Source organism: Lontra canadensis, unplaced genomic scaffold (genome assembly GCF_010015895.1).
Source record: "Lontra canadensis isolate GAN:19392208 unplaced genomic scaffold, GSC_riverotter_1.0 scaffold27, whole genome shotgun sequence".
In the NCBI taxonomy this organism is placed as follows: domain Eukaryota; kingdom Metazoa; phylum Chordata; class Mammalia; order Carnivora; family Mustelidae; genus Lontra; species Lontra canadensis.
In genome coordinates, this window is record NW_022631021.1 from 11,036,913 (window position 1) to 11,063,533 (window position 26,621).

Below are 26,621 nucleotides of genomic sequence, written 5' to 3' on the forward strand. Positions count from 1 at the left end.
ATACAATCTTTAAAAAAAAATGGGAGGAAGAAAACGTTACAGGTAAGGAAACCTTTTGGAAAGGATTGCAAATTGTTTACTAAGGTAGTACATTCAATAAGAGAATGAAATTATTGTGAATCAATTATAATGAAAAAGAGCTAATTGTAGGGAAAGTGGAACTTTGTACTTAAAGACATTTCCTCATTTAGAATAGGCACTAATACTAATCTGCTTTTCTTAATACTAATCAAAAACTTTATATGAAAACAATGAATGAGTTTATTACAGGTTTATACTTCCTTTAGAAAGTGTTTTTAAAAGGTCAATATAGTTTGATTTATGCCCTATCAACATTAACATCTAACATGTGGCTTTTCATTATCTTTATCTATTACATTTCCCCAAGTTAAAGAAACTGTGTTTTTCTAAAAGAGTTCGGCCTTGAAAGTACCACTCATTTTAACATGTATTTTCATTGCATTATTTCAAAATATGTTCAGTCAAATTCAGCATTTATAACTTTTTGCAGAAATTGTTTTTAAATATCCCATTAACTTTCTGTCAGAATAATACATATTACTTCATTTTAGACTTAAAGCACCAAGGTAAATCACTTTCTATAGTTCAAAGAAATTGTATTAACATAGATCTGGTTGTTTTTAAGAATTAATATTACTATATTATATCTAATCCTGAGTATCATTATATATAGTATTTGTCAGTCTTTGTGTCTATAGCGAATTTTATAAGTTTTTGTAGATTAAAATGAATTCTAAAAATAACATTAAAAGGAAATAGACTATGAGTCAATAGGCAGAGCTCATTTTTTTTTTTTTGGAGAGCATTTTTTTTTTTTATTAACATATAATGTATTATTTGCTTCAGAGGTACAGGTCTCTGAATCATCAGTCTTACACAATTCACAACACTCACCATAGCACATACCCTCCTCAATGTCCATAACCCAGCCACCTCAGCCCTCCCCCCAACACCCCCAAGCAACCCTCAGATTGTTTCCTGAGATTAAGAGTCTCTTATGGTTTATCTCCTTCCCCAGTTGTATCTTGTTTCATTTTTTCCTCAGTACATCCCACGACACCCCACCCTGCCTCTCAAATTCCTCATATCAGAGAGATCATATGATAATTGTCTTTCTCTGATTGACTTATTTTGCTTAGCATAATGCCCTCTAGTTCCATTCATGTCATTGCAAATGGCAAGATTTCATTTTTGATGGCTGCATAGTATTCCAATGTGTGTGTGTGCTTACATCTTCTTTATCCATTCCTCTGTTGATGGACATCTAGGTTCTTTCCATAGTTTGGCTATTGTGGACAATGCTGCTATAAATATTCAGGTGCAAGTTCCCCTTTGGATCACTACATTTGTATCTTCAGGGTAAATACCCCAGTAGTGCAATTGCTGGGTCATAGGGTAGCACTATTTTTAACTTTCCGAGGAACCGCCATGCTGTTTTCCAGGGTGGCTACACCAGTTTGCATTCCAACCAATAGTGTAGGAGAGGATTCTTCTTTCTCTGCATCCTTGCCAATATCTATCATTTCCAGACTTGTTAATTTTAGCCATTCTGACAGGAGTGAGGTGGTATCTCACTGTGGTTTTGATTTGTATTTCCCTGATGCCAAGTGATCTGGAGCAGTTTTTAATGTACCTATTGTCCATTTGGATGTCTGTCCATCTGTTCATGTCTTCTTGCACATTTCTTGATTGGATTATTTGTTCTTTGGGTGTTAAGTTTGATAAGTTGTTTATAGATTTTGGATACTAGCCCTTTATCTAATATCTCATTTCCAAATATCTTCTTCCATTTTGTCAGTTGTCTTTTGGTTTTATTGACTGTTTCCTTTGCTGTGCAAAAGCTTTTGATCTTAATGAAGTCCAGTAGTTCATTTTTATCCTTGCATCCCTTGACTTTGGCTATGTTTCTAAGAAGTTGCTGTGGCTGAGGTCAAAGAGGTTGCTGTCTGTGTTCTTCTCTTGGATTTTGATGGATTCATGTCTCACACTGAGGTCTTTCATCCATTTGGAGTCTATTTTTCTGTGTGGTGTAAGGAAATGGTCCAGTTTCATTCTTCTGCATGTGGCTGTCCAGTTTTTCCAACACCATTTGTTGAAGAGACTGTCTTTTTATCATTGGACATTCTTTCCTGCTTTGTCGAAGATTAGTTGACTATAGAGTTGAGGGTCTATTTCTGGTCTTTTTATTCTGTTCTATTGATCTATGTGTCTTTTTTTGTGCCACTACCATACTGTCTTGATGATTACAGCTTTGTAATGAGCCTAAAGTCTGTAATTGTGATGCTGCCAATTTTGGTTTTCTTTTTCAACATTCCTCTGACTATTCAGGGTCTTTTTTGGTTCCATTTTAGGATTATTTGTTCCATTTCTTTAAAAAATTGATGGTATTTTGATAGGGATTGTGTTAAATGTGTTGATTGCTTTAGGTAGCATAAACATTTTCACAATATTTGTTCTTCCAATCCATGAGCATGGAACGTTTTTCTATTTCTTTGTGCTTCCCTCAATTTCTTTCATGAGTATTTTATAGTTTTCTGAGTATAGATTCTTTGCCTCTTTGGTTATGCTTATTCCTAGGTATTGTATGGTTTAGAGTGCAATTGTAAATGGGATCGACTCCTTAATTTCTCTTTTTTCTATCTTGCTGTTGGTGTATAGAAATGCAACTGATTTCTGTGCATTGATTTCATATCCTGACACTTTACTGAATTCCTGTATGAGTTCTAGCAGTTTTGGAGTAGAATCTTTTGGGTTTTCCACATAAATTATCATATCATCTGCAAAGAGTAATAGTTTAACTTTTACTTTGCTGATTTGGATGCCTTTAATTTCTTTTCATTGTCTGATTCCTGAGGCTAGGACTTCTAGTACTATGTCAAATAGCAGTGGTGATAGTGGTGATAGTGCACATCCCTGCACTATCCCATTTTCCTGACCTTAGGAGAAAACTCTCATTTTTTTCCCATCAAGAATGATATTCACTGTGGGTTTATCATAGGTGGCTTCGATGATATCGAGGTATGTACCCTCTATGCCTACACTGTGAAGAGTTTTGACTAAGAAAGTATGCTGTTCTTTGTCAAATGCTTTTTCAGCATCTACTGAGAGTATCATATGAGTTTGTTCTTTCTTTTATTAATGTATTGTATCACATTGATTAATATGTGGATGTTGAACCATCCTTGCAGCCCAGGAATAAATCCCACGTGGTCATGGTGGATAATTGTTTTAATATACTGTTGGATACTTTTGGCTAGTATTTTGGTGAGAATTTTCACATCCATGTTCATCAAGGATATTACTCTGTAATTCTCCTTAATGGGGTCTTTGTCTGGTTTTGGGATCAAGATCATGCTGGCCTCATAAAATGAGTTTGCAACTTTCCCTACCATTTCTATTTTTTTGGAACAGTTTCAGGAGAATAGGAATTAATTCTTCTTTAAATGTTTTGTAGAATTGCCCTGGGAAGCTGTGTGGCCCTGGGTCTTCCTTGTTGGGAGATTTTTAATGACTGCTTCAATCTCCTTACCAGTTATGGGTCTGTTCAGGTTTTCTATTTCTTCCTGGTTCAGTTTTGGTAGTTTACAGGTCTCTAGAAATGCATCCATTTCTTCCAGATTGTCAAATTTTCTGGTTTATAGTTGCTCATAATATGTGCTTATAATTGTTTGTATTTCTTTGGTGTTTGTTGTGATCTCTCCTCTTTCATTCATGATTTTATTGATTTGGGTCCTTTCTCTTTTCTTTTTGATAAGTCTAGCCAGGGGTTTATCAATCTTATTAATTCTTTCATTGAACCAGCTGCTTGTTTAATTGATCTGTTCTGTTTCTTTTGGTTTCTATTTCATTGATTTCTGCTCTGATCTTTATTTCTCTTCTCGTGCTGGGTTTAGGCTTTCTTTCCTGTTCTTTCTCTAGCTCCTTGTGGTGTAGGGTTAGGTTGCGTATTTGAGAGTATCTTGTTTCTTGAGAAAGGCTTTTATCACTATATACTTTCTTGTCAGGACTGCCTTTGCTGGGTCCCAAATATTTTGAATACTTGTGTTTTCATTTTCATTTGTTTCCATGATTTAAAAAAAAAAATTCTCCTTTAATTTCCTGGTTGATCCATTCATTCTTTAGTAGGATGCTCCTTAGCCTCCATGTATTTGAGTTCTTTCCAACTTTCTTTTTGTGGTTAATTCTAGTTTCAAAGCATTATGGTCTGAAAATATGCAGGGAATGATCGCAGTCTTTTGGTACTGGTTGAGACCTGATTTGTGACCCAGGATGTGATCTGTTCTGGAGAATGTTCCATGTGCACTAGAGAAGAATGTGTATTCTGTTCCTTTGGGATGGAATGTTCTGAATTTATCGTGGTGTCCATCTGGTCCAGCATTTCATATAAAGCCTTTATTTCCTTGTTGATCTTTGCTTGTCCATTTCAGTGGTGGTGGGTTTTAAAGTCCCCTACTATTATTGTATTATTGTTGATGTGTTTCTTTGATTTTGTTATTAATTGGTTTATATAATTAGCTGCTACCATGTTAGGGGCATAGATATTTAAAATTATTAGATCTTCTTGTTGGACAGACCCTTGAAGTATGATGTAGTGTCCTTCCTCATCTCTTATAGTCTTTGGCTTAAAATCTAATCTGTCTGATATAAAGATTGCCACCCCAGCATTCTTTTGATGTCCATTAGCATGGTAAATTGTTTTCCACCTGTCACTTTGAATCTGGAGGTGTCTTTGGATCTAAAATGAGTTTCCTGTAGACAGCATATTGATGGATCCTGTTGTTTTTATTGTTGTTGTTGTTTTTCTTTCTTTTTTTTTTTTTATCCATTCTGATACCCTGTGTCTTTTGATTGGGGCATTTAGCCCATTTACATTCAGGGTAACTATTGAAAGATATGAATTTAGTGCCATTGTATGGCCTATAAAGTTGAGTGTTACTGTATATTGTTGCTGTTCCTTTCTGGTCTACTACTTTTAGACTCTCTCTTTGCTTAGAGGACCCCTTTCAATATTTCCTGTAGGGCTGGTTTGGTGTTTACAAATTCTTTTAGTTTTTGTTTGTCCTGGAAGCTTTTTATCTCTCCATCTATTTTCAATGACAGCCTAGCTGGATGTAGTATAATTGGCTGCATATTTTTCTCATTTAGTGCTCTGAATATATCATGCCAGTCCTTTCTGGCCTGCCAGGTCTCTGTGCATAGGTCTGCTACCAATTTAATATTTCTACCAAAGTATGTTATAGACCTCTTGTCCTGAGCTGCTTTCAGGATTTTCTCCTTGTCACTGATACTTGTAAGTTTTACCATTAGATGACAGGGTGAGGACCTATTTTAATTAATTTTGAAGGGGGTTCTCAGTGCTTCCTGGATTTTGATGCTTTTTCCCTTTGCTATATTAGGGAGATTCTCTACTATAATGTGCTCCATTATACCTTCTGCCCCCTCTCTCTCTCTTCTTCTTCTGGGATCCCAATTATTCTAATATTGTTTCATCTTTTAGTATCATTTATCTCTCGATTTCTCCCCTGGTGGTCCAGTAGTTGTATGTTTCTCTTTTTCTAAGCTTATTTATTCTCTGTCATTTGATCTTCTATATCATTAATTCTCTCTTCTACCTCATTTATCCTAACAGTAAGAGCCTCCATTTTCGATTTCACCTCATTAATAGCTTTTTTTATTTCAAGTTGATTAGATTTTAGGTTTTTTTTTTCTCTCCAGAAAGTGATTTTACTTCTCCAGAAAGGGATTCTCTAGTATTCTAATGCTTTTCTTGAGCCCAACTAGTCCCTTGATAATCATCATTCTGAACTCTAGATCAGACAGCTTACTAATGTCCATATTGATTAGGTCCCTAGCCATAGGTAGTCTCTTGTTCTTTTTTTTTGAGGTGAGTGTTTCCACCTTGTCATTTTATCCACATAAGAACAGATGAATGAGAGAACAAAACACTAAAAGTGTAAGAATGACCTCAGAAAAATATACACTAGCCAATTCAGAAGAGACCCAGAATCAGGGGTGGGGGGAGAGTAGAACAGAGCCACATGCTTGATTTTGGATGAATTTTAGTCTGTTAGAAGAAACTGCCTCCAAAAATTTTAAAGAAAGCAAAACTTATATATATATACAAAAATAAGGGTAAACATGATGAAGGGATGGAATAAGACTGTAAAGATGAAAGTTTAAAAAGATTCTAAAAAAGGAATTGATAAGAAGTTAGTTGAAAAAAGGAAAAAAAAAAAAAAAAAAAAGGAAAGAATGTGATCAGGCTGGAGACCAGAGCTAAGCCATGCACTAGATTTAGGTTATATTTAGTGTTATTTTGATCTGTTAGAAGAACTGTATCCCAAGCTTGGTCATGGCCAGATGTTCTTGTTTCTCTTCTGGGGGAGGGGCCTGTTGCAATGATTCTTGAAGGTCTTTGCCTGAGGCAGAATTATACCACCCTTGCCAGGGGCCATGCTAAGTAATCTACTTGGTTTTGCTCTCAGTAGCTTTTGTTCCCTGAACACTTTCTATATAGCTTTGGGGGAGGAGAATGAAAATGGCAGCCTCTCAATTTCCAGCCTGGACAAGCCGAGAGCTTGTGGCCCCACTTCTCAATGCGCCCTCAAAGAAAAGCAGTCAATCACTCCCATCTTCCTGGTCTCCAGCCGCATTCTGTGCTCATCCAGTCTGTAACCGATCATTTCTGTCTCTGGTGCACGGTCCTGTTTGGAGTCTCCAAACCCAGCAGATTCCTGCAATGAACTTCTCCACTGCTCCTCCTAGAGAAGGAAGGAGTGAATCTCGCCAGATCTCCCACTTGTGGCGTCCCTCCTTGAAGAGTAGTGGTCCATTTGTGTCTTGGATCACAGTTTAAGATAATCCTGAGCTGACAGCCCACTCCTAGGTTCCATCTGCGCACCTGGCTTCACCACTCTGACACCTGGGAGTTCTGCCACACTCAGACACCACTGGTCTTTTTGTGACCCCACAGGTCCTGAGACCACACTGTTTCCTCAAGGGCGCCACCTCCTGCTTAGCCTCTGGGGCAATGTCCCTTAGTGGAGCAGACTTCTAAAAGTTACAATTTTGTGCTCCACTGCTCTAAGACCTTCCATGAGCCGTCCCCACCCCCTGAGGTCTATCTTCCTGTATATCACCTCAGATTCACTTTTCTGCACATCCTGTCTTCCAGAAAGTGGTTGCTTTTCTGTTCCTAGAATTACTGCTCTTCTTCTCTTTGATCTCCTATTGAGTTTGTAGGTGTTCAGAATGGTTTGATAACTATCTAGCTGAACTCCTGGGACTTGGTGATATTTAGATTTCCTACTCCTTTGGCATCTTGCTCCTCCCCCCGAGAGCTCTTTATTGTTACAAGGACTGAATTTATTATGAATTTTATTTTTTAAAAATTTTATTAACAAAAAAAGAAATCTTTGTTCTTTTGCCTAGATATCAATAATGTGCCAGAAAATACCACAATTTAAAAAATGTTATTTTTATTCTTTTGGTGTGTATCTACATTTTCAGGAATCTAAAAGGAAATTTTACACAGCAAATATTTTTTGTAAGATAAATTTTGTGACTAAGATTGAGTCAAATAAAACGATCTGAATATATAAGCACTTTTTTATAGTGGAACTAATCCTATTTTCTTTTATTGGAATTTCCAATCCATAGTTATAGAAATGGTTTTTAGTTAAACATTTATATGAAGGGTTATTTAAAGGTATTTTAAAATATACTTTTTCTTGTTGGGAAAATGAGATGATTTAATATCTAAAAAGTTCCTAAACAAAATATTCTCTATGACTATATTATTACCAATTAGTATCATATATATCTTATGTTCTAATATTCATTCTTTTTATCTGATATAAACAGTATTCCAAATATTGATGATAACTGAACAAAAAACATTAGTTCATGCCTTCTTAGAATTTGTTTTTATTTATATTTTACATTAGACAAAAACAATATATTTTTAGATATCATAAATACTAAGTGGAAAACAGAATATGTATATGAGTAACTCATGTACTTTAAAAGTATCAAAAAAAAAGATAATATAGAAATTGTGAGAGAGGAAAGTATACTGTAGGAAATGTTCATGGTTCAGTTAGAATGTGACATTTTAACCTTGAGGGAAGAATAAACTTTGGAAAGATGGGTTTGGAGGAAGTAAGTAAAAGTATTCCAGGTGGAAAAATGTCAAAGAAGCAGGAATCAGAGACTGAGGAATAGTTCAGACTACCTGAATAATTCACTGGATAAAAGAACATTTTCAGATGGACTGGGTGACTCAGTCTGTTAAGTGTCTGACTCTTGATTTCAGCTCAGGTTGTGAGACTGAGCCCCAGGTAGGTGTAGAGCCTACTTAAGATTCTCTCCTTCCCTCTCCCTTTGCCCTTCCCCCATAAAAAAGAAAGTTTTAGTTAAAATTTACTGGATTCTTACTGTAGGTCAGATATCATATGAAGTTCTATATTAGGTACTCATTTAATCCTCACACCCTTATCAATCAGGTACCATTATTTCTGATATTCCTTGAGATTAAACAACATTCTTATAATTACATAGTAAATGATTCTCAGAGCATAGTTGAAATCCTGGCTGGTTGTCACCAGATACCCACAATCTTAAACATTTCAGTAAATTCTCAGGTGTTGGTTTTCTACAAATGTGTTTATTCTCCTTTCCCCAAAAGTGTATTTTTTACTGGCCATAGATTTTTAGGTTGATAGTTATTTTCTTTCACTCCTAGTTATTTTCTTTCACTCCATTAGAATATTTGTTACTAGGTTCTTGCTTCTACTACTGGGAAATAAGATGTTAGTCTTTGGCTGCTTGAAGGTAATGTGTCTTTATTCCTCAGTTGCTTTTAAAATTTACTCTTCATCTTTCATTCTTCCTCCATGTGTTTTCTTTGTACTTATCCAACATTGGTCTGGAGAGGTTCCTAAATATGTGGTTACTCTCTAAATGTTATTTTTGGACAATATGGTTTTTGGTAATATGGTTTAAAAAATAGTATTTTACCTTTAACTGTTATTTTAAATTACTGGAATTAATTAACTTTTCAATGTTGAATGGGAAAGTGCCTTGTACAAAGAGTGTCTAAATTCAGAAAAATGCTTCTGAATTAAGTTAACAATGGATGAATAGAAATTCTTGAACTCTGGGTTATTTCTAGTTCATATTCATTTCTGCTTTCTTCAAAATTTATATTTGTAATGTTTAATTATTTAAAACCCATATTTTCCTCATTTTTTAATATTTCCTTTTTGTACAGATTTTATCATATCTATAGATCACTGCTGTTGTACCTTATACTTTAATGATAATCATACCATTAAATTGATGATAATTTTCTACTAATTATTAAGTCATCAAGAATACCAATAATTATTAGCTTTTAAGGAATGTATGGCTTTAATGGAAAAGATATTTGATTGGCTTTTGACTCACTTGTCACGTTAATTTCAAATTATTACTGAGATGTCAAAATAAAAATCAGTAGTAGACTTGTGTTTTTGTCTTTACAAAGATGATTCATACATTGTAGAAAGTGAACAGGGCACCTCATTGTCCCACAGACTTATGCATGTTTTCCATCCCACTCTACCTTAAATTCCATCACTGAATTGTGTAGTTTTCTGCATTTACCTATAGCAGACACTTACTTGCCTTGCTTACTATAGAATTGCTTCCATTTCAAATAAATATAATCATTATACCAAATTTCTTGTAAGTCTTTTATCAATGCTTACAAAAAAGGGAAGGAAAAATAATAAGCCAAATACAGTAAGTGAAAACTTTCCAAAAGTAACCGAACTCATTGAGAACATTAACAATGTAGGGACCACAATGCATGGAAAAAATTACTGCAAAAATCCAGCAAACCATGAATAGTATTAATGAGTAACCTGGAGAATTAACACATATGTCAAGAATAAAACCCAGAGTTGACAATGTGGTGGCTCTCATCCCTCTCTGCTTTTCAGCTGCTCACAAGCCATAGCAAACCAATTGACCCTATTAAACCAAAGCAGAATATTCAGTGGCACTGCTCATACATTTGAATTACTGTAACCTAAATGCAAATACAGGGAGCATGAATTTATTTGTTTCTCTGATTAAGATGTTGTTTGACTGTAATGCTCAAAACAAATTTACTAGTCACCTCTAGCAAACATAGAATCCTTTTGAAATCCATTCTGGTTACTTTGGCTTTTACTTTTACTATCATATTTATTCTTTTTCATGTGTTCATCCAACATGTATTAAGCATCTGTTAGGTGCCAGACCTCCTCAAGAAGCTAGAATGTATTAAAGTACAAGAGGTTCCTTAATCTCAGAGAGCTCCTCCTCCTCATACATGTGCATCTAACTAGATAGACTTCTTAACTATATTTGCAAGTAGAGAAACTGGGTTGCCATCACCTAGCACAGCTCTGTCTCAGAGAAAAGTAATGAGACCTGTGTGTGTGTTTTAAATTTTCTAACAGCCACAATAGAAAAAGTTAAAAGAAGTTAATGTTTTGTTTAACTCTTTATATTCAAATCATTACCATTATAACATGTAAGTAATAAAATTATTAGTAAAATGCTTTATAGCCTTTTTTCATACTAAATCTTCAAATTCAGTTACATCTCATTTGATACTAGCCACATGTCAATGCTCTATAACCACATGTGGCTAGTGGCTACTATATAAAAGAGTGAAGATTAAGAAAACAGCTAACATTGATTTTAGTATTTTTCATTATTCTAAATCTAGAATCTTTAAATGTAAAAGCCCCAATTCTATTTTTTTACAAGAGCCCTGTTCTTTGAAAGTATTTCTAATATATAAATTATTGTCCCACAGTACTTTGAGATGTCTTTGTTTTCCCAATCCTGGAAAAGTATTTTAGTATTTTGAGTGTTAGTATTTTGAATCTTGTTATTGGCCTACTCTATCTCTTAGAAAAACACTATTCAAAGTTTAGCAGCTTCAGTTGACTAACAATACTGTATTGACATAGATTATTTGTAAATAATGCCACAAAACAGTCAGAAGGTTTATTTGTTGTAGTTATATATATTTTTTTAACTCGTGAGCTAGTTGCTGAGTTATGTATTTAGTTCTTTAGTTTTACACCATCACTAACCTCATATTACTAATACACTGTTTTTATATTAAGATATTTAACAAAACCAAGAGTTTTGTGTCCAGAACATAATACATATTTATTTTTATTGAATTAAATACTTAAGAAACCGTTCACATAGTTTTTAATCTGTGGTAAAAGTAATTTTGGGGAAGTATTAACATTCTATAAGAATTAAAATAGACATAAATTGACAGAGATCATAATAGCCAGGAATAATAACTGTATTATAGGCTTAATAGCAAGAAATAATCTAAAGGTTATATAATTTTCATATTCCTTTAGAGCTACCAGTGTGTCTGCTTACCTGGTTGGGAAGGAAGTTTTTGCGAACAAGAATCCAATGACTGCAAAATGAATACTTGTAAGAACAATTCCACCTGTACTGACATCTACAATGGCAATCAGTGAGTAATGTATTTATTGTTTCCTTCATAAAATTACTTGGAGTATTCAGTGCCCTAGGATAATTCCAGCATTATTTTCACTTTTCATCTATTAATTAAATTAATAATCTCAAGATGAAGAGACATTTCCTGGCAAGATAGTGTCAACATTCATTTGAAATTTGTGTCCAAAAGTTATAAACAAGATTGAACTTGGAAGTGCAATGTCCAGATCTGACACATGTTACAAATGCATTTACTTCCGGGCACCTGGGTGGCTAAGTGTGTTAAAGCCTCTGCCTTCGGCTCAGGTCGTGATCCCAGGGTTCCGGGATCGAGCCCCGCATCAGGCTCTCTGCTCTGCAGGGATCCTGCTTCCTCCTCTCTCTCTGCCTGCCTCTCTGCCTACTTGTGACCTCTGTCCGTCAAATAAATACATAAAATCTTAAAAAAAAAATGCATTTACTTCTTCAAAACATGCCTTTGTCATCTCAGTGTTTTGGATCATTCATGTAAAATGAGTACCACCATATGACTCCTTCATGTATATGTTGAATTAAAACTTTCAGTTTATTACCTGGAGATTTTCATGAATTTGGATTACTTTCACTGAATTATTGATCAATTTTGCATTAATTAGTCCACATTTTCCCTAATCCAGTTGTATTAGTTTCTAGGTGAGAAATAAGCTTTAAATAGAAATTATGAATAACTATTGCTAATATTCCAAAAGTTTAATAACCAAATATATATTGATAAAATAGCTTTCATTTTTAACTTGTTTGGTAAACTCCAGGTATCTCAAGTAGATGCAAAACCGGGTGTACTGTGACTAGAATGATTTTCTTCTTGTCAGAGAAGCAGATTAATTGAATGCAAATTTACTTAGATGATTATTTTTTCAAGGATAAATCAAAATGACTTCAGAGTGTCCTCTAAAATAACTCATACACTATCTTGTCTTGTGATTACAGTTGATGATTTCAGATCATCTCAAGCATGTAAGGGTTTTGACAAATATTTTATCAAAGATATTCTTATTTTGGGTGACTAAAGCGGGATATAAGATCCAGACAGATTAACAGTAGGCAGGTTATTTCATTTAAAGACAATTCTGAAATATCTGGCAATAGTTTAAGAGAAAAAATGAACAATTTTTAATATAGAAAAACTCACAATGCCAGTAGTTGACATTATTTTAAAATATATAAAAATGTAAAAAGCTATTTTTTTGTGAATTATCAATTATTTAAAATTGACATATCACAAATTTGTATTAACTGCCTTTCCATCTATATTGTAGGAGAAACAATCAACTTCTGTTGAGCTAGGAAAGAAAAACTTCCTGTAATTGTCTATGCTTATTTTATTACTCTTAAATGATTAATAATTATAACCTACAATGTGTAATATATAATATATATATCGAAGATTCTGTTACATACTCTTTAGTATTTGGCTTTTTCTATATTTCCTAAGATAATTTATGCCTTTGTATACTCACACTGTTAATCACCTCCAAACAAATACCAGCAGGAACATGCCTGTGGTTAAACTAATTGGGTTAATAACTTATTACTATAACGGAGGACACACACTATGTAAATCCATGTGGCATCTCAGTAGAAGGGGGCTGGAAAGGATTTAGAGGTTTGAGTTTGTGACATATAATTTTGCGGGGGTTAAGAAAGTGGACCTGGATAAAGAGACCTTCAGGAAGTGGAAAGAATTATCTATATTCATAACAAGTCTCTTACCTAGGAGAAAGGAAGACTGGACAGAGGTAAAATCCAAATTTCTAAAGAGGCAGCAACCATTTATATCAATCATGTTAATATGATAGACGTACAACCGTGATAGAATGTTTGGCTATTCTTGTGGTTTAGAAAATGTTCAAGTTTTTGTCTGTATTTAGAAATGTTTATGAGGCAGGCTTGTCTTTATAACAATTAATCAGGGTCATAGAGTAGCTTTGTCTCCTTTTGATGTTCTGTGAAATTGTCTGTTGAAATGTTCAACAGGAGAACACCAAGAGCTATCTGCAAACCTAGCTTATAGTGCCTGAGCACTATATGTTTTCTACTTTTATTATGGTAAGAAAACTTGTTTTGTATGAGTTAAATCTTTTAAAACTTACTGAGGCATGTATTACAACTTAAGATATGTTCTTTGCATATTTGACAAGAGTGCATATTCCACTGTTATGTGGAATGTTCTGTAGGGGTCTTTTAGGTCTACTTGGTTTATATGTCGATCAAGTCTTTTATACCCTGCATTTTCTACCAATTTGTTCTATCCATTATAGAGTTAAAGTTTGCAATTGTTATTGTAAGATTATTTACTAATCCTTTTAGTCTGCCACATTTTGCTTCATTTACTTAAGTTAGATCTTAAGGCTCTTAGATCTAATTGTTAGATGTTACTGACAGATTTAAATATTTATAAAATATCCTTCTTTGTTGTGAGTAACCTTTTTTTGCTTAAAGTGTATTTTGCCTGATATTAGCATAGCTGTCTCAGCTCTTTTTTGATTATTAATGGCATAGCATTTATTTTTCTAACTTTTTATTTTTAACCTGTTTGTGCCTTTGAATGTAAAGCTTGTCTCTTATAGATAGGATATAAATTGACTGTTTTTAAAAATTCATCCTGTCTATTCTACCTTTATTGAAATGTATACTTAATTTGCATTTAACATTAATAATGAAATAGAGTTTTATTAAGGTGTTGTTTTCTTTTAATTTAAATATGTTATATCTTTTAAGGTTTTTTATTCCTTTATTCCTCCATTATTGCCTTCTTTTGTGTTAGGCTTTTCCTGTTATTACACTTTGGTTTCCTTTTTATTTTTACTATATATTTTTACTTAGTTTCTTAGTGGTTATTCCATAGATTACAGTTAACTTCTTGACTTAAAGCAATTTACATAGTGTTAATACTGACTTAATTTCAACAGTATACAAAAACTTTGCTCCACCATTGCTTCATTCCCTCCCATCTCCTTCGGGCTAATATTAATTATAAGCCCATCAACACATTTTTATAGGATTGTTTTATGCACTTTCTTTTAAATCAGATAGGAAATGAAAAAAGAAATAAGCAAAAACACCTTTATACTGTCTTTTATATTTACCCATATGATTACCATTACCAGTGTACTTTATTATTGTCTAGTATCTTTTCATCTTAATCTGAAGGATTTTCTTTACTAATTCTTATAAGGCAGATCTGCTGCTGATGAATTCTCTCAGTTCTGTTTTATCTGGAAATAACTTAATTTCTCCTTTAATTTAAGGGATAGCTTTAAGAAATAAAGAATTTGTGGTTGACAGTCTTTTACTTCCAGCACTTAAGATATCTGGACTACATGTTTTCTGATAAGTCAATTGTTAATTGTACTGGGGATTCCTTGTACATAATGAATTATTTTCTCTTGATGCTACCAAAATTCTTTGTCTTTTGACAGGTTGATTATCATGTGATTGATTAGCTTTTTATGTTTTTGAGTTTATTTTATCTGGAAATCATTGAGCTTCTTGGAGGTATAGATTAATGTTTGTTATCAAATTTAGAAAATTTTGGCATTTATTTCTTCAAATATTTTATGTCTTTTTTTTTCTCTCTCTCTTCTGATTCTACAACTCTCACATGTGTATGTTAATGTTCTTATGGTGTCCCACAGGTCTCTGAGGCTCTGTTCATTTTTCTTTCTGATCCTCAGGATCAATAATCTTAATTGATTTTATCTTCAAATGCATAGCCTCCTTCTTCTACCAACTTAAATCTAGCAGTGTGCCCCCCTAGTAATTTTTAATTTTTATTTTTTTATACACTTAATTCCAGAATTTCTATTGTGCCCTTGTTTATAATTGATATTTCTTTATATTCTCAAATTGGCAAAACATCAATCTCACACTTATTTATTTATTTATTCCTTTTTTTGAGAGAGAGAGAGAGTGCACAAGTGAGAGTATACATGCAAATTGGAGGAAGGGGCAAAGGGAGAGGGTGTGAGAGAATCTTAAGCAGGCTTCATATCCAGAGCAGAATGTGAGGAGAAGCTCAGTATCAGGACCCTGAGATCATAACCTGAGCAGAAGTCAGGAGTCAGAAGCTAAACTGACTAAACCATCCAGGTGCCCTATTTAATTATTTAGATATGACTTCTGTTTTTCTTTGAACACATTTCTTTTAGCTGATTTAATATCTGTGTCAAGTAAGTCCAATATCAAGACTTCCTCAGGGATACTTTCTCCTGGTTGCTTTATTTCTATATATGTGTCATACTTGTCTGTCTGTGTATGACTTATAATTTTTTATGAACACTTGACCTTTCAAATAGTATAATGTGGCAAATCTGGAAATCAGATCCTGCTTCTTCTCAGTTGTTACTGTATTTTTTGTTGTTTTTTTTAATTCTTTGTTTCTGCTGTTGTTTGTTTAAAGATTTTTCTGAAATAGTTCTATAAATCATTTTCTTTGTCACTTGTGACTATTCAAGTCTCAACTTGGCTAATCTAATGGTCAACTAAAGATTTAACAGAAATTTTCTATAATTTACTCAAACTACTATGTCTACTAATAAGCCTTACTATGTGTATATGGTGAGGCATGCATTCAGTACTCAGCCAGGCATTTTACAACTCTGCCTTATTCTCCAGTATCTGCTTGCACAGAGGCTCAAGGTCAGTCAGACAAAAGAGATTAACGTCTTTTCCTATCTTTCTTAGACCTGTGTGGACTTTCATGTTGTCTTGTCTTCTAATTTCCCAGAATATGTCTAGCTTTTCAAAGACATCTATGAACATCTCAATAATCTGCCATTATTGAAGTGATTATACCAAATTATGTTTTATATTATTTATATGGAAGAGAGAGAGGATAGAGACAGGGAAAGAGAAAGCATGAATTTTAGGGTCAGAGTATCTGGATATAGGATATCAAGTTTGGTTCTGTCCTTAAAGATTAGTGTGAATTGGGTTAAGGAATTTTATTTGTATCCTTAAGCTTTCAGGATTTTGTTTTGTTTTGTTTTGTTTTTTTAATCCAGAAAGTATGAATAATAATAGCTATACCTCACAGAGTTATGATGATAATTAAATAAAATTCTGTACACAAAGTATTTTGCTTATTTCTTGATGTGTATTAAACTCTAAGTATCACTAGTTTTTATTATTCCCAACATTTATCATGTTTTTAAAAATATATGTATGAATAAGACTAGAGTGGCATTTTATTAATGATGAATCTGTGGGATCATATTGATATTAATTCATTTCCTTTTATATATTTGTGTATATAGTAAATGGAGACCACTAAAAAAAATTACATTGTTCTTTGTAATTAAGAAAGAGTTTAGTTAAAATTTAGAGTTCTTGAAGGTTTCTCACAGATTTTCCATAAACAAAAATTTCAGGACTCACAATAAAAAATACAAAGAATCTCTTACTTCATTTTGTGAAGCGTCATTCCCAAGGATACATCAGAAATTTCAGTGAAGATTCTTAAATTTCATGCTTTTGAAGAAATTCACATTGCACACCATAATGAGTGCTTAACATAGCATACATTTTAATAGATCAAATGAAAATTGTATTTCATTGACTATATGCTTGTATTTCCTGAGAACAAAAAGAGTTAGGAAAACGAATATTTGCAGAAATATCAAATCTCTTTAAGTGATCTGTGTGTTCTGAGTTACTGAACTTACCTGTATGTGCTCATCTCTAAACAACTGGAGTTAACGTAGTTTAGTGTTTACACAGTTTCAAGACATTAAAAAGCAAAATGGGCTAGGGATGTAATTTGAATGCTGACTGCAACCTGCCTTCTGCTATTCCTGGCATGGCTTAGAATTTAACTGCCTTCTTTATTTCTGATTTTTCTTCCCCCAAAGCAGAGTCAACAGCTTTAGCTACAGATGGGGCTCTGTATGGCAGTTATTAGACCCAGATGCCACACTCTGGAGCATGTTTTGCCAACAGCATCTGGCTTCTTTGCTGTCTGTGTAATTGGCATCCGTGTTGATACTTTGGCCTGCTTTTCTTATGGACACTACAAAGTAGACTTTCAGACAACATGAAGGTTTGTTCCCAGTTGCCCATATGATTTTTTTTTTCATCCTCTCAGTTGATAATTTATGTAAATGCATCCTAGATGCCTTAAATTATTAAACACTATTTATTAGAACTTTTTATGCTTCTTATAAGGAAATATTTAAAATTTTTTATAGATGTAACTGAAAAAAAGTTTGCAATTTAATAAGTAGAAGTAAAAATCTATGTTGATCAACATGTTTTTAATATATTGAGTGAAAATATAAAATTACGTTTTTTTTTACTAGAGATTTTTTTTTCTTTTCAAAAATTATGTTTTTGTTTTGCTTAGTTTATGTATAGGAGCCCAAACTGCTAATATAAAAGTAAAATAACTACTAATATAAAAGTTAAGATCATAACAGAGTTTTAATCCAGGCAATGGCAATACAATATCCATCTTTAGCAGATGGAAGATTTTTCCTTTATTAAAACCAGAATTTTGAACAAAATACATGTTGGTATGTAGATCTTTCACCTTCTTTTTAGATAGTTAAACCATAATTTATTTTATGAATATAACATAGTGACCACTTAGGCAATTTTTAATCTTTTCCAGTATAAACCATTATTTGGGGAAATTAGTTATGTGTGCCTCTTTGCATGTATATATTATTTGTATATTTGGACAATAAATTCCTAGAATTGAAAATGCCAAATCAAAGTGTTTCAACCTTCAAGATTTAGATAGATTTTATCAAATTATTTTTGTGGACAGATTTAGTATTATGTACACACAAGCAATTGATGAGACTATATGTACCAGACACTTCTAGTTTGTATCATTTTGTACTAGAATAAAATCTCCCTGAGGCTTTGTAGATGCCCATTTTACATATGAGAGAACCAAGACTTGGATATTTTCAGTAACTTAAGCAAAATCACAGTGTTACAAAGTGGCAAACCTAAATATCAGACCGAGGTGTGTGTGACTCCAATTTCATGGTTACAGATGACTCTGAACTGGTCTTTTGCCTTTAATATGAAATCATACGTATATTGTCACTGTCTACCCCTCAATACCCAAGGGATAACAGCCATCATAGTGGTTCCAGTGAATTTATGAAAGACTAAATAGTTATCCTTCTCTCAGGGGAAAAGTCTGAAGCTGACATAGTTCCAATTTCATCCAAAAAAAAAAAAAACACCCTCAAGGAGTAAGTATACTTTCTTTGACAGGTGAATACATCCTATGAGCAATTATAACTTTACAAATAGGTTTTAGAATTCACTGATTAAGTAAAATTGCTTTTTGATAACAATGGTACAAAGGACGGAGAGGAAAAATCACTGTACTTTTAGTAAGACTCTTATGTTACATAAGGCATGGTATTATGTTATTTGAAGATAGTGATAAAGTAAAATCATATTCAAAAGCCATTTTTTGAATGAATAAATGAACTCTCTTACTTCATTGAAAGCCAGGTTGAAAAGTAGGAGGAAAGAGACAGTTTTATCTGGCACCGTGTTGTTTTCCAGCATAAATCAAGTTCCTGGTTGTTTCCTAGCTTCAAGAAGTTCCCCCTACACACTGTGTATTAGTTTGCTTGCGAATATTGAGTGTTCCTTAGCTTCTGTTGTATCATTGCATTCTCTGCCTTCATCTCATGGCATTCTTCCTGTGTGCATGTCTCTGTTCATTTCCCCTTTTTGATAAAACATCAGTTACACTGGACTAAGGCCCACCCTAAAGAGCTCACTTTAATCTAATTACCTTTATAAAGACCTAATTTACAAAGGAGGTCACACTTTGAGGTATGGGTGTTAGTACTTCAAGATCTTTAGGGGGACACAATTCAAATCATAATGCCCTAATGTATTCCAGGTACAGATATTAAAACATTTTATATAAATGTAGCAGTCCAGAATTTTATAATTTAGCATAGTTATACATAAAATCTCTTGAATTTTATTCACAGAGCTGTGTAAGAACATATTTAAAGATTATTGTTATTATTTAAAATAATAATTAGAAAAAATACTTGCATGAGATTATCTCATTATTTCATGTAAAACCCTTATAAAAGTCTAGATGAAAAGTGTTATTGTCTTAGAATGGGTCTGTTTGCTTGTCTACAACATTTGTTGTTATTTTTTTTTAATGTTGACTTATTTTATGCAAAGCCCTAGAAATTTAAAAATTGAAGAAAAATAAAGAATAAAAAAATAATCCAAATACACAGAAATAGTTCATTGGAAATGAATTAAAACTACCAGTCATTGTCTCATATGTGATATTACATGTGAGAGCAATGATTATGGCAGGCACAAAATATAAAATCTGGAATTAAGGCTTTTGCTAATGAAATTATTTTTTATTGAACTGCAGAAAAAAGGGAAAGAATGTAAATGTTAATCTTTTTTATTGCAAATTCTGTATTTTCTTTTTTCTAAAAAGGTCATTAATCAGAATTCAAGTTGTATCCTTAAAAATAATAATAATACAGCATAATCAAGTATACAAGTTCCCTGCATTTTTCTCATTTTTCTCATTTTTCTCTCTAAGTAGCTTATCTTCCCTTACTGTTTCCTTTTTTTCTAGGGAATAGACAGGGCGATCTTTTAAGAGAAACAGCCTCCAGGCACCTAGGTGGCTCAATAGGTTAAGCAACTGACTTCAGCTCAGGTCATGAACTTAGGATCCTGGGATCAAACCCTGTGTTGGGCTCCCCAGTCAGTGGGGAGTCTGCTTGTCCCTCTCCCTCTGCTCCTCCCCCAACTTGTGATCTCTCTGTCACTCTCAAATGAATAAATAAATAAAATCTTAAAAAGGGAGAGAAACAGCCTCTACATAAGGTACTCAATTGTTTTAAGTTTTAAATTTTTTTTTAGATTGATTTATTTATTTGGCAGAGAGAAAGAGAGCAGGGGGAGGGTCAGAGGGAGAAGAAGAAAGGGATTCCCAATCAGACCCTCTGCTGAGCATGGACCCTGTCCAGGCTCAATCTTGGGACCCCGAGATCATGACCTGAGCCAAAATCAAGAGTTTGATGCTTAACCAATTGAGCTACCCAAATGCCCCCTTAAAAAAAAAAAAAAAAGAATATAGTTTACGTATAATAAAATATAAAGATCTTGGGGTGCCTCGGTGTCTCAATCATTAAGTGTCTGCCTTTGGCTCAGGTCATGATCCCAGAGTCCCAGGATTGAGCCCCGCATCCGGCTCCCTGCTTGCTGAAAGACTAAATAGTTATCCTTGCTTGTTGGAAGGCCTGCTTTTCCCTCCCCACTCTCCCTGCTTGTGTTCCCTCTTTCTGTCAAATAAATAAATAAATGTTTAAAAATATATAAAGATCTTGTATACACAATTAAAAGAGTTTTGGCAATTGTATTTACCCATGTAAATACCACCAAAATCAAGATATAGAGCATATCTATTAATTTAGAAAATTTCCTGTGTCTCTTCATAGATCATTTCCACCCTCTTCCCTCCCTCTATTTATTGGACTTTCAAAAATTGTGCTTTTGTAGTAATCTCTGAGAAAACTATTCCAAAAAAACACCAATACATTTCTTTCCAGCACAAAAAATAAACGTATATCCATATATTGTTTTTTTAACAAAGATTTTTTATAACTGGTTCTAATTTGCCTTTTACTATAACTGTGGACAGGTGATGTACTGATTATCATTCCTGTTTCATTCATGAGAAAACCAAATTATATAAATCAATTGATTTTCCCAATGAGATGTTATTAACAGAAGTGGTATAGAATGTAAGACTTCTTTCTCCAGAACTCAACACTTTCCATTATTTCTGATAGTCACCTGCTGTTCTTTTCCCTCTGAGTGATAAAATAGTTGTTCAATGTTATGCTTCTTGTGATACTGAGGAGTCTCAATATAAGTTTAATTTTGAAAACTTATATAATCTACATTTATTATACAAAATTGTTTTATTCTGTATGAATTGGTCATGCAGATAAATTGACAGATTTTTTGGTATATTGGAAATCTGTGTCGTTAGTTCCCTTTATGCTTGTTTCTTTTCTTTGTAGAGGGTCATTTACTCCCAAATTAGCATAAATGTAGATGTGACTTTGATTAAAAGTAATTCTCACCCTCCAAAACAGTATTGTTTATCATTAAAAATATAGAGAAGGAAATTTTTAAGATAATATGCATTTTCCCTAAATGCACCTTATACTAGTAAATATGCAGATATTTTACTCTAGGTGTGTTTTCATTATCCAGGTTAGGAAACCTGCAAAAGATTATATCTTCAGAGTGAAATATCTACTAGTAAATATTTACTAGATGCCTATGACAACATTAAAATATTTAACATATCTTAGGTATGTTTTGTCAAATTAAATTATTTTTCACATATTTTTGGCTAAAAAACTTGCTAATATTTCCAAAGCATGCTGGGATTCAGCAGTTTCCAAAATAATAAGACAACTCATAATGTAGCAAAGGCTTAAACAAGAGTTAGAAATCCGTTCCATGATTTTTCTCCCATATCTTTGTCTAGAGCATATTATGTGAGGTAGTCAAAAAAATTTTTTCCACAAAGTTACCATGTTACTTTATGCTCTCAGTTTTCATGCAGAATCAGTTTAAGATATGTTCATTTAAACATTTCTTTTCTCTTGTAAATACTTGAAGACATCCTCATTATGTTTCCCAATGTCCCATATTAAAAAACTGAAGCATACCTTTTTTTTTTTTACTTCAGTATGAAAAAAATCTCTTTTCAGAAGAAAACAGGTTTTCTTTTGTCAGAACTTATGATGGGTATAGCCTAAATATTATTCATATTTAGTCTTGATTTTTAAAGTAAACCACAATGCATACCCTATTATAACAATTCTTTGCTAATACTGATCATTTAGAGATCTACCTGTCTCCTTTTTCAGAAGTTTTAAATATTATGTTTACACTTTAATTTTTCCTAAAAGAGATTTATGACTTAAAGTCACTTGAAATATTTTTGGGGTTTATTTCACATAAAATGTACTAGGATTCTTTTTTTTTTTTTAACCCTCTGAGCCACCCAGGTGCCCCAATGTACTAGGATTCTAAACATTTCCCTATATTCCTTTATAATACCCTGGAGGTTAGGACTATGTGGTATTTTTTTTTTAAGATTTTATTTATTATTTATTTGTCAGAGAGAGAGAGAGAGAGAGAGAGAGCACAAGCTGGCAAAGTGGCAGGCAGAGGGGTCCCAAGACTTCTGTGGTATTGTGGCATGTCAATAATCCTTGACTTACACTCTAATGAGAACACAGCTATTATTTTAGCATGTATCATAAACTTAGCAGAAAAAAATAAATATAAATGGCTCTCAAAATATTTTTTAATTAAAAATAATTAAAGGGGGAAAACATCTGTGTGTACATACACACACATGCAAATACTCATATATATATAATTCTAATTTCTAGCAGCAAACCTTGTACTAGTATTCCTTCACTATTTCAAACACACTGAAGTTTTTGTTTTGTTTTTTTTTTTGCTATTCCTTCTGTCTAATATACTATAATTTTTTCTATCTCTCATCCCTTTTCCTGAGGTCCTTAAGAGTTGGATATCAACTTAAAATGGTCTATAGTAAACCTCTCTTATTCCCAATCTAATATCCCGTACTCTTTTCTTACTAGATTTACCATGATTTGCAATTTTAGGTTATTTAAATCCATTTCTTTATTTTAAGTCCCTTTCCCTTGCTAGAATTAGGCAAATGTGTTTTATTTCATTAGAATGCTATTGTACACCAAGTATCCTGCATGCTTCAAGAAACTAATGAAGGCTTGTGAGTAAATAAATTAATGACTGTTCATTCAGTTAATGTTATAATGAATAAATGTGCATATACCTAGTCATTTTTTTAAAAAATTCTGGTTTGAAATGTATTTTTTTTAAATAACTACTAAATATTCTTGTCCTGATTACCACATACTTGCTTATGGTTTAGAATGCTATTGGACCTTTGTCTTATTATTTTCAGTCAGTGGATCCATCCTCTAGTACCAAGTTTTAGGAGACATGTATTGCTATTCATTTCATTTAAATTATGTACTTGATTCAAGTTATTTTCTTTTAAGGAAACAGATCTCTTGAAAAGGAGAAGTTTTCCTTGTCTAGCTCTGCTTAATTATTGAAACCACTTTGTCTGTGTTTCTGCCTGTTCTCAGAATCCCACATTCTTTTGGTTAATTTGCATCTTATGTTTGGGTTTCACACTTTCTTATTTTAATGTGTCCTTAGTGGATTGATTATTTCTTCTCTGTTCCCATGCAGTTTCAGGTTTTGTCTTCTCAATGATCAGGTATTGATCTGGTTCAAATTCCAGCCCTGCCATTTTTTTCTGAATACTTTTTTATATAGGCTTTATTATTTTTATTAGAGCAGTTTCAGGGTTACAGAAAAATTGTGCATAAAATACAGTGTTTCCATATCACTTCTTGCCCCCTTCACGTACACAGTTTCTCCTATTATTAAAAATTTGCATTAATATGGTATATCCTATTATTCACATCTTACATTAGTTTACTACATTTATTATAACTGGTTAACTGATATTAACACATTATTGCTAGCCACAGTTCATGGTTTACATTAGGCTTCCTTTTTTGTGTTGTATAGTTATAAAGGTTTTGATAAATGCATTCACCATTATAGTTTCACCCAGAGTAGTTTCACTGCCATAAAAACTCTCTGTATTCTACCTATCCATCCTCCCCTCCCTTGATCCTCTAGCAATACTGATCTTCTTATTGCTTTTATGGGTTTGCCCTGTCAAGAATGTCATATAGATAGAATGATAGTGTGTAGTTGTTGGAGACTTTTTTTTTTTACTTAGTAATATGCATTTCAATTTCTTCTATGTCACTTAGCAGTATGCATTTACATTTCCTCGGTCTTTTTTATAGCTTGTTAGCGCACTTCTTTTTATAACTGAGTAATAGTCCATTATATAGATATACTATAGGTGTTTTGTTTGGTTTTTATCTATTTACCTATTGAAGGATGACTTCGTTGATTCCCATTTTTGGTAATTACTAATAGGCTACTATAAACGTGGGTGCACGTTTTATGTGTGTACAAAGGTTTCCCACTTATTTAGATAAATATCTAGGTCTAGGAGTCTGCTGAGTTTTGTGGTAAGCTTATGTATGTTTGTTTACCTTTGTTAGAAACTGCCTGCTATCTTCCAAAGTAGCTGTACCAATTTGCATTCTCACCAGCAATGAATGAGAGTTCCTGTTGTCTCCAGTCCCTACCAGCATTAGATACTATCAATGTTTTGGATTTTAGTCATTCTATTAGGTATGCTGTGACTTCTCATTGTTGTCTTATTTGGAATTCCCAGCAATATATGGTGCTGGGCATCGATTCCTGTGTGTATTTCTCATTTTATATCCCCTTTGATGAAGTATCTGTTAAAATATTTTCTCCATTTTTAAACTGAATTGTTTGTTGAGTTCTAAGATTTCTTAGTATATTTTAGAAACAGGTCCTTTTTCAGATATGTATTTCATAATGATTTTCTCTTAGTATGTTCTTTATCTTTTTATACTCTTAACAGTGTCTTTTTCAGAGCAGATTTTTTAGTTTTAATGAAGTTGTAGGGGCCAAGTGCAGGCTGCTCTAAGATGGGCCACTTTGGCATGAGCATTATTCTGAGCTGAAGGCAATTGAGACCCTAGGGGCTCAAGAGAAACTTTTGCCCCTTCCTTAACTACAAGGAAGAATTTTAGTTGGGGGTCTTTCCTAGAATAAGAGTTATTAGCAGAGATGAATTTTATCTAAGTGACTCATCTGTAAGGTAGGGCAAGCATCTAATTACCAAACATCTACTCTTCCTGTTGCCCTGTGAAGTGCATTCCTTTCCTCTGAAGTTCCAAATCCCTACATTCTTGTCTTTAGTTGAGAATGACATATATACCTCACTCTGCCTGTCTTTAGAATTTCCATGTCTGTGTGGATTCCCTATTGGTATACTATTAAGTTTACTTTTCTCCTGTTAACCTGTTTTATATCAGTTTGACTCTTAGTTTAGCTAGAAGGACCCTTGGAGTGGAGAGGAATTCTTGCTCCCTGGCAACATCGAACTTATCATTTTTTTCTTTTATAAATTATGTTTGTGGTGTTGTGTCTAAAAAATCATCACCAAACCCAAGATTATGATTTTCTCCTATGTTATCTATGGATATCTATATATATAGATATCTATATCTATATATATAGATATAGATATAGATATAGCCTATGATATCTATATATATCTATAAGCTATATGGTTTTGCATTTTATATTTAAGTCTGTGATCCACTTTGAACCTTGCCATTTTTAACCCAGTGTTCTTCAGCAACTTGGAGTCTTCATAAGAATGGTGCTTATTTTTCAGTCGTATTGATATAACATGCATATGGTCCCAGTCACAGAGTTTTGTACATAGGAGGAATTCACAAATATTAATTTCCTCTGTTCCATTTGCTTGTCTCAAATTTTACTTCCGAGCATTTCCAAAATCTCTATATTTCTTTAGAACTTTTCAGCCAGATTTAGGGAAGTAAATAAATAAATAAATTACTTGCCTAGATTATTATTACATATGTTAGAATTAAAGGTAAATCTCACTTGCTATTACTAGTATATTAACACATCAAAATGTCACATTTTATCAAGATTTGTTCTGCAGACATTGAAAATGAGTATATTTTCTTAACGATACCAAAGAAAGAATGTCTATGATTTTATATATCTTGAGATATTTATCAAAAAGCAAATTCAGAAGAAGGCAAGTGGATATGAGAAAAAGTTATTACATAGCATATATAATAACATTTAAAATTTTAAAAATTCCACAAAACTAAAGAAAACTGTTTTTTAAAAAAATATACATTGATAAAATTATAAAGAAGTATCTGGAAATGATAAACCAAATTTAAGGCAGTTGTTCTTTTTGAAGGAATAATGGAAAAAACATGATTGGGCTTTGATTCCTAAAGAGCTTCAGATAACTTAGGAATGACTTT

At 33.0% G+C, this 26,621-nt stretch overlaps 1 protein-coding gene across 1 annotated transcript in view; it reads left to right on the plus strand.

Moving 5' to 3' along the window:
- EYS (eyes shut homolog) overlaps window positions 1–26,621 on the plus strand; it is a 1,652,140-nt gene that overhangs the window by 463,464 nt on the left and 1,162,055 nt on the right. Inside the window, 1 exon segment of the mRNA XM_032864581.1 lies at window positions 11,439–11,560. Coding sequence (XP_032720472.1) covers window positions 11,439–11,560 — 122 coding nt within the window.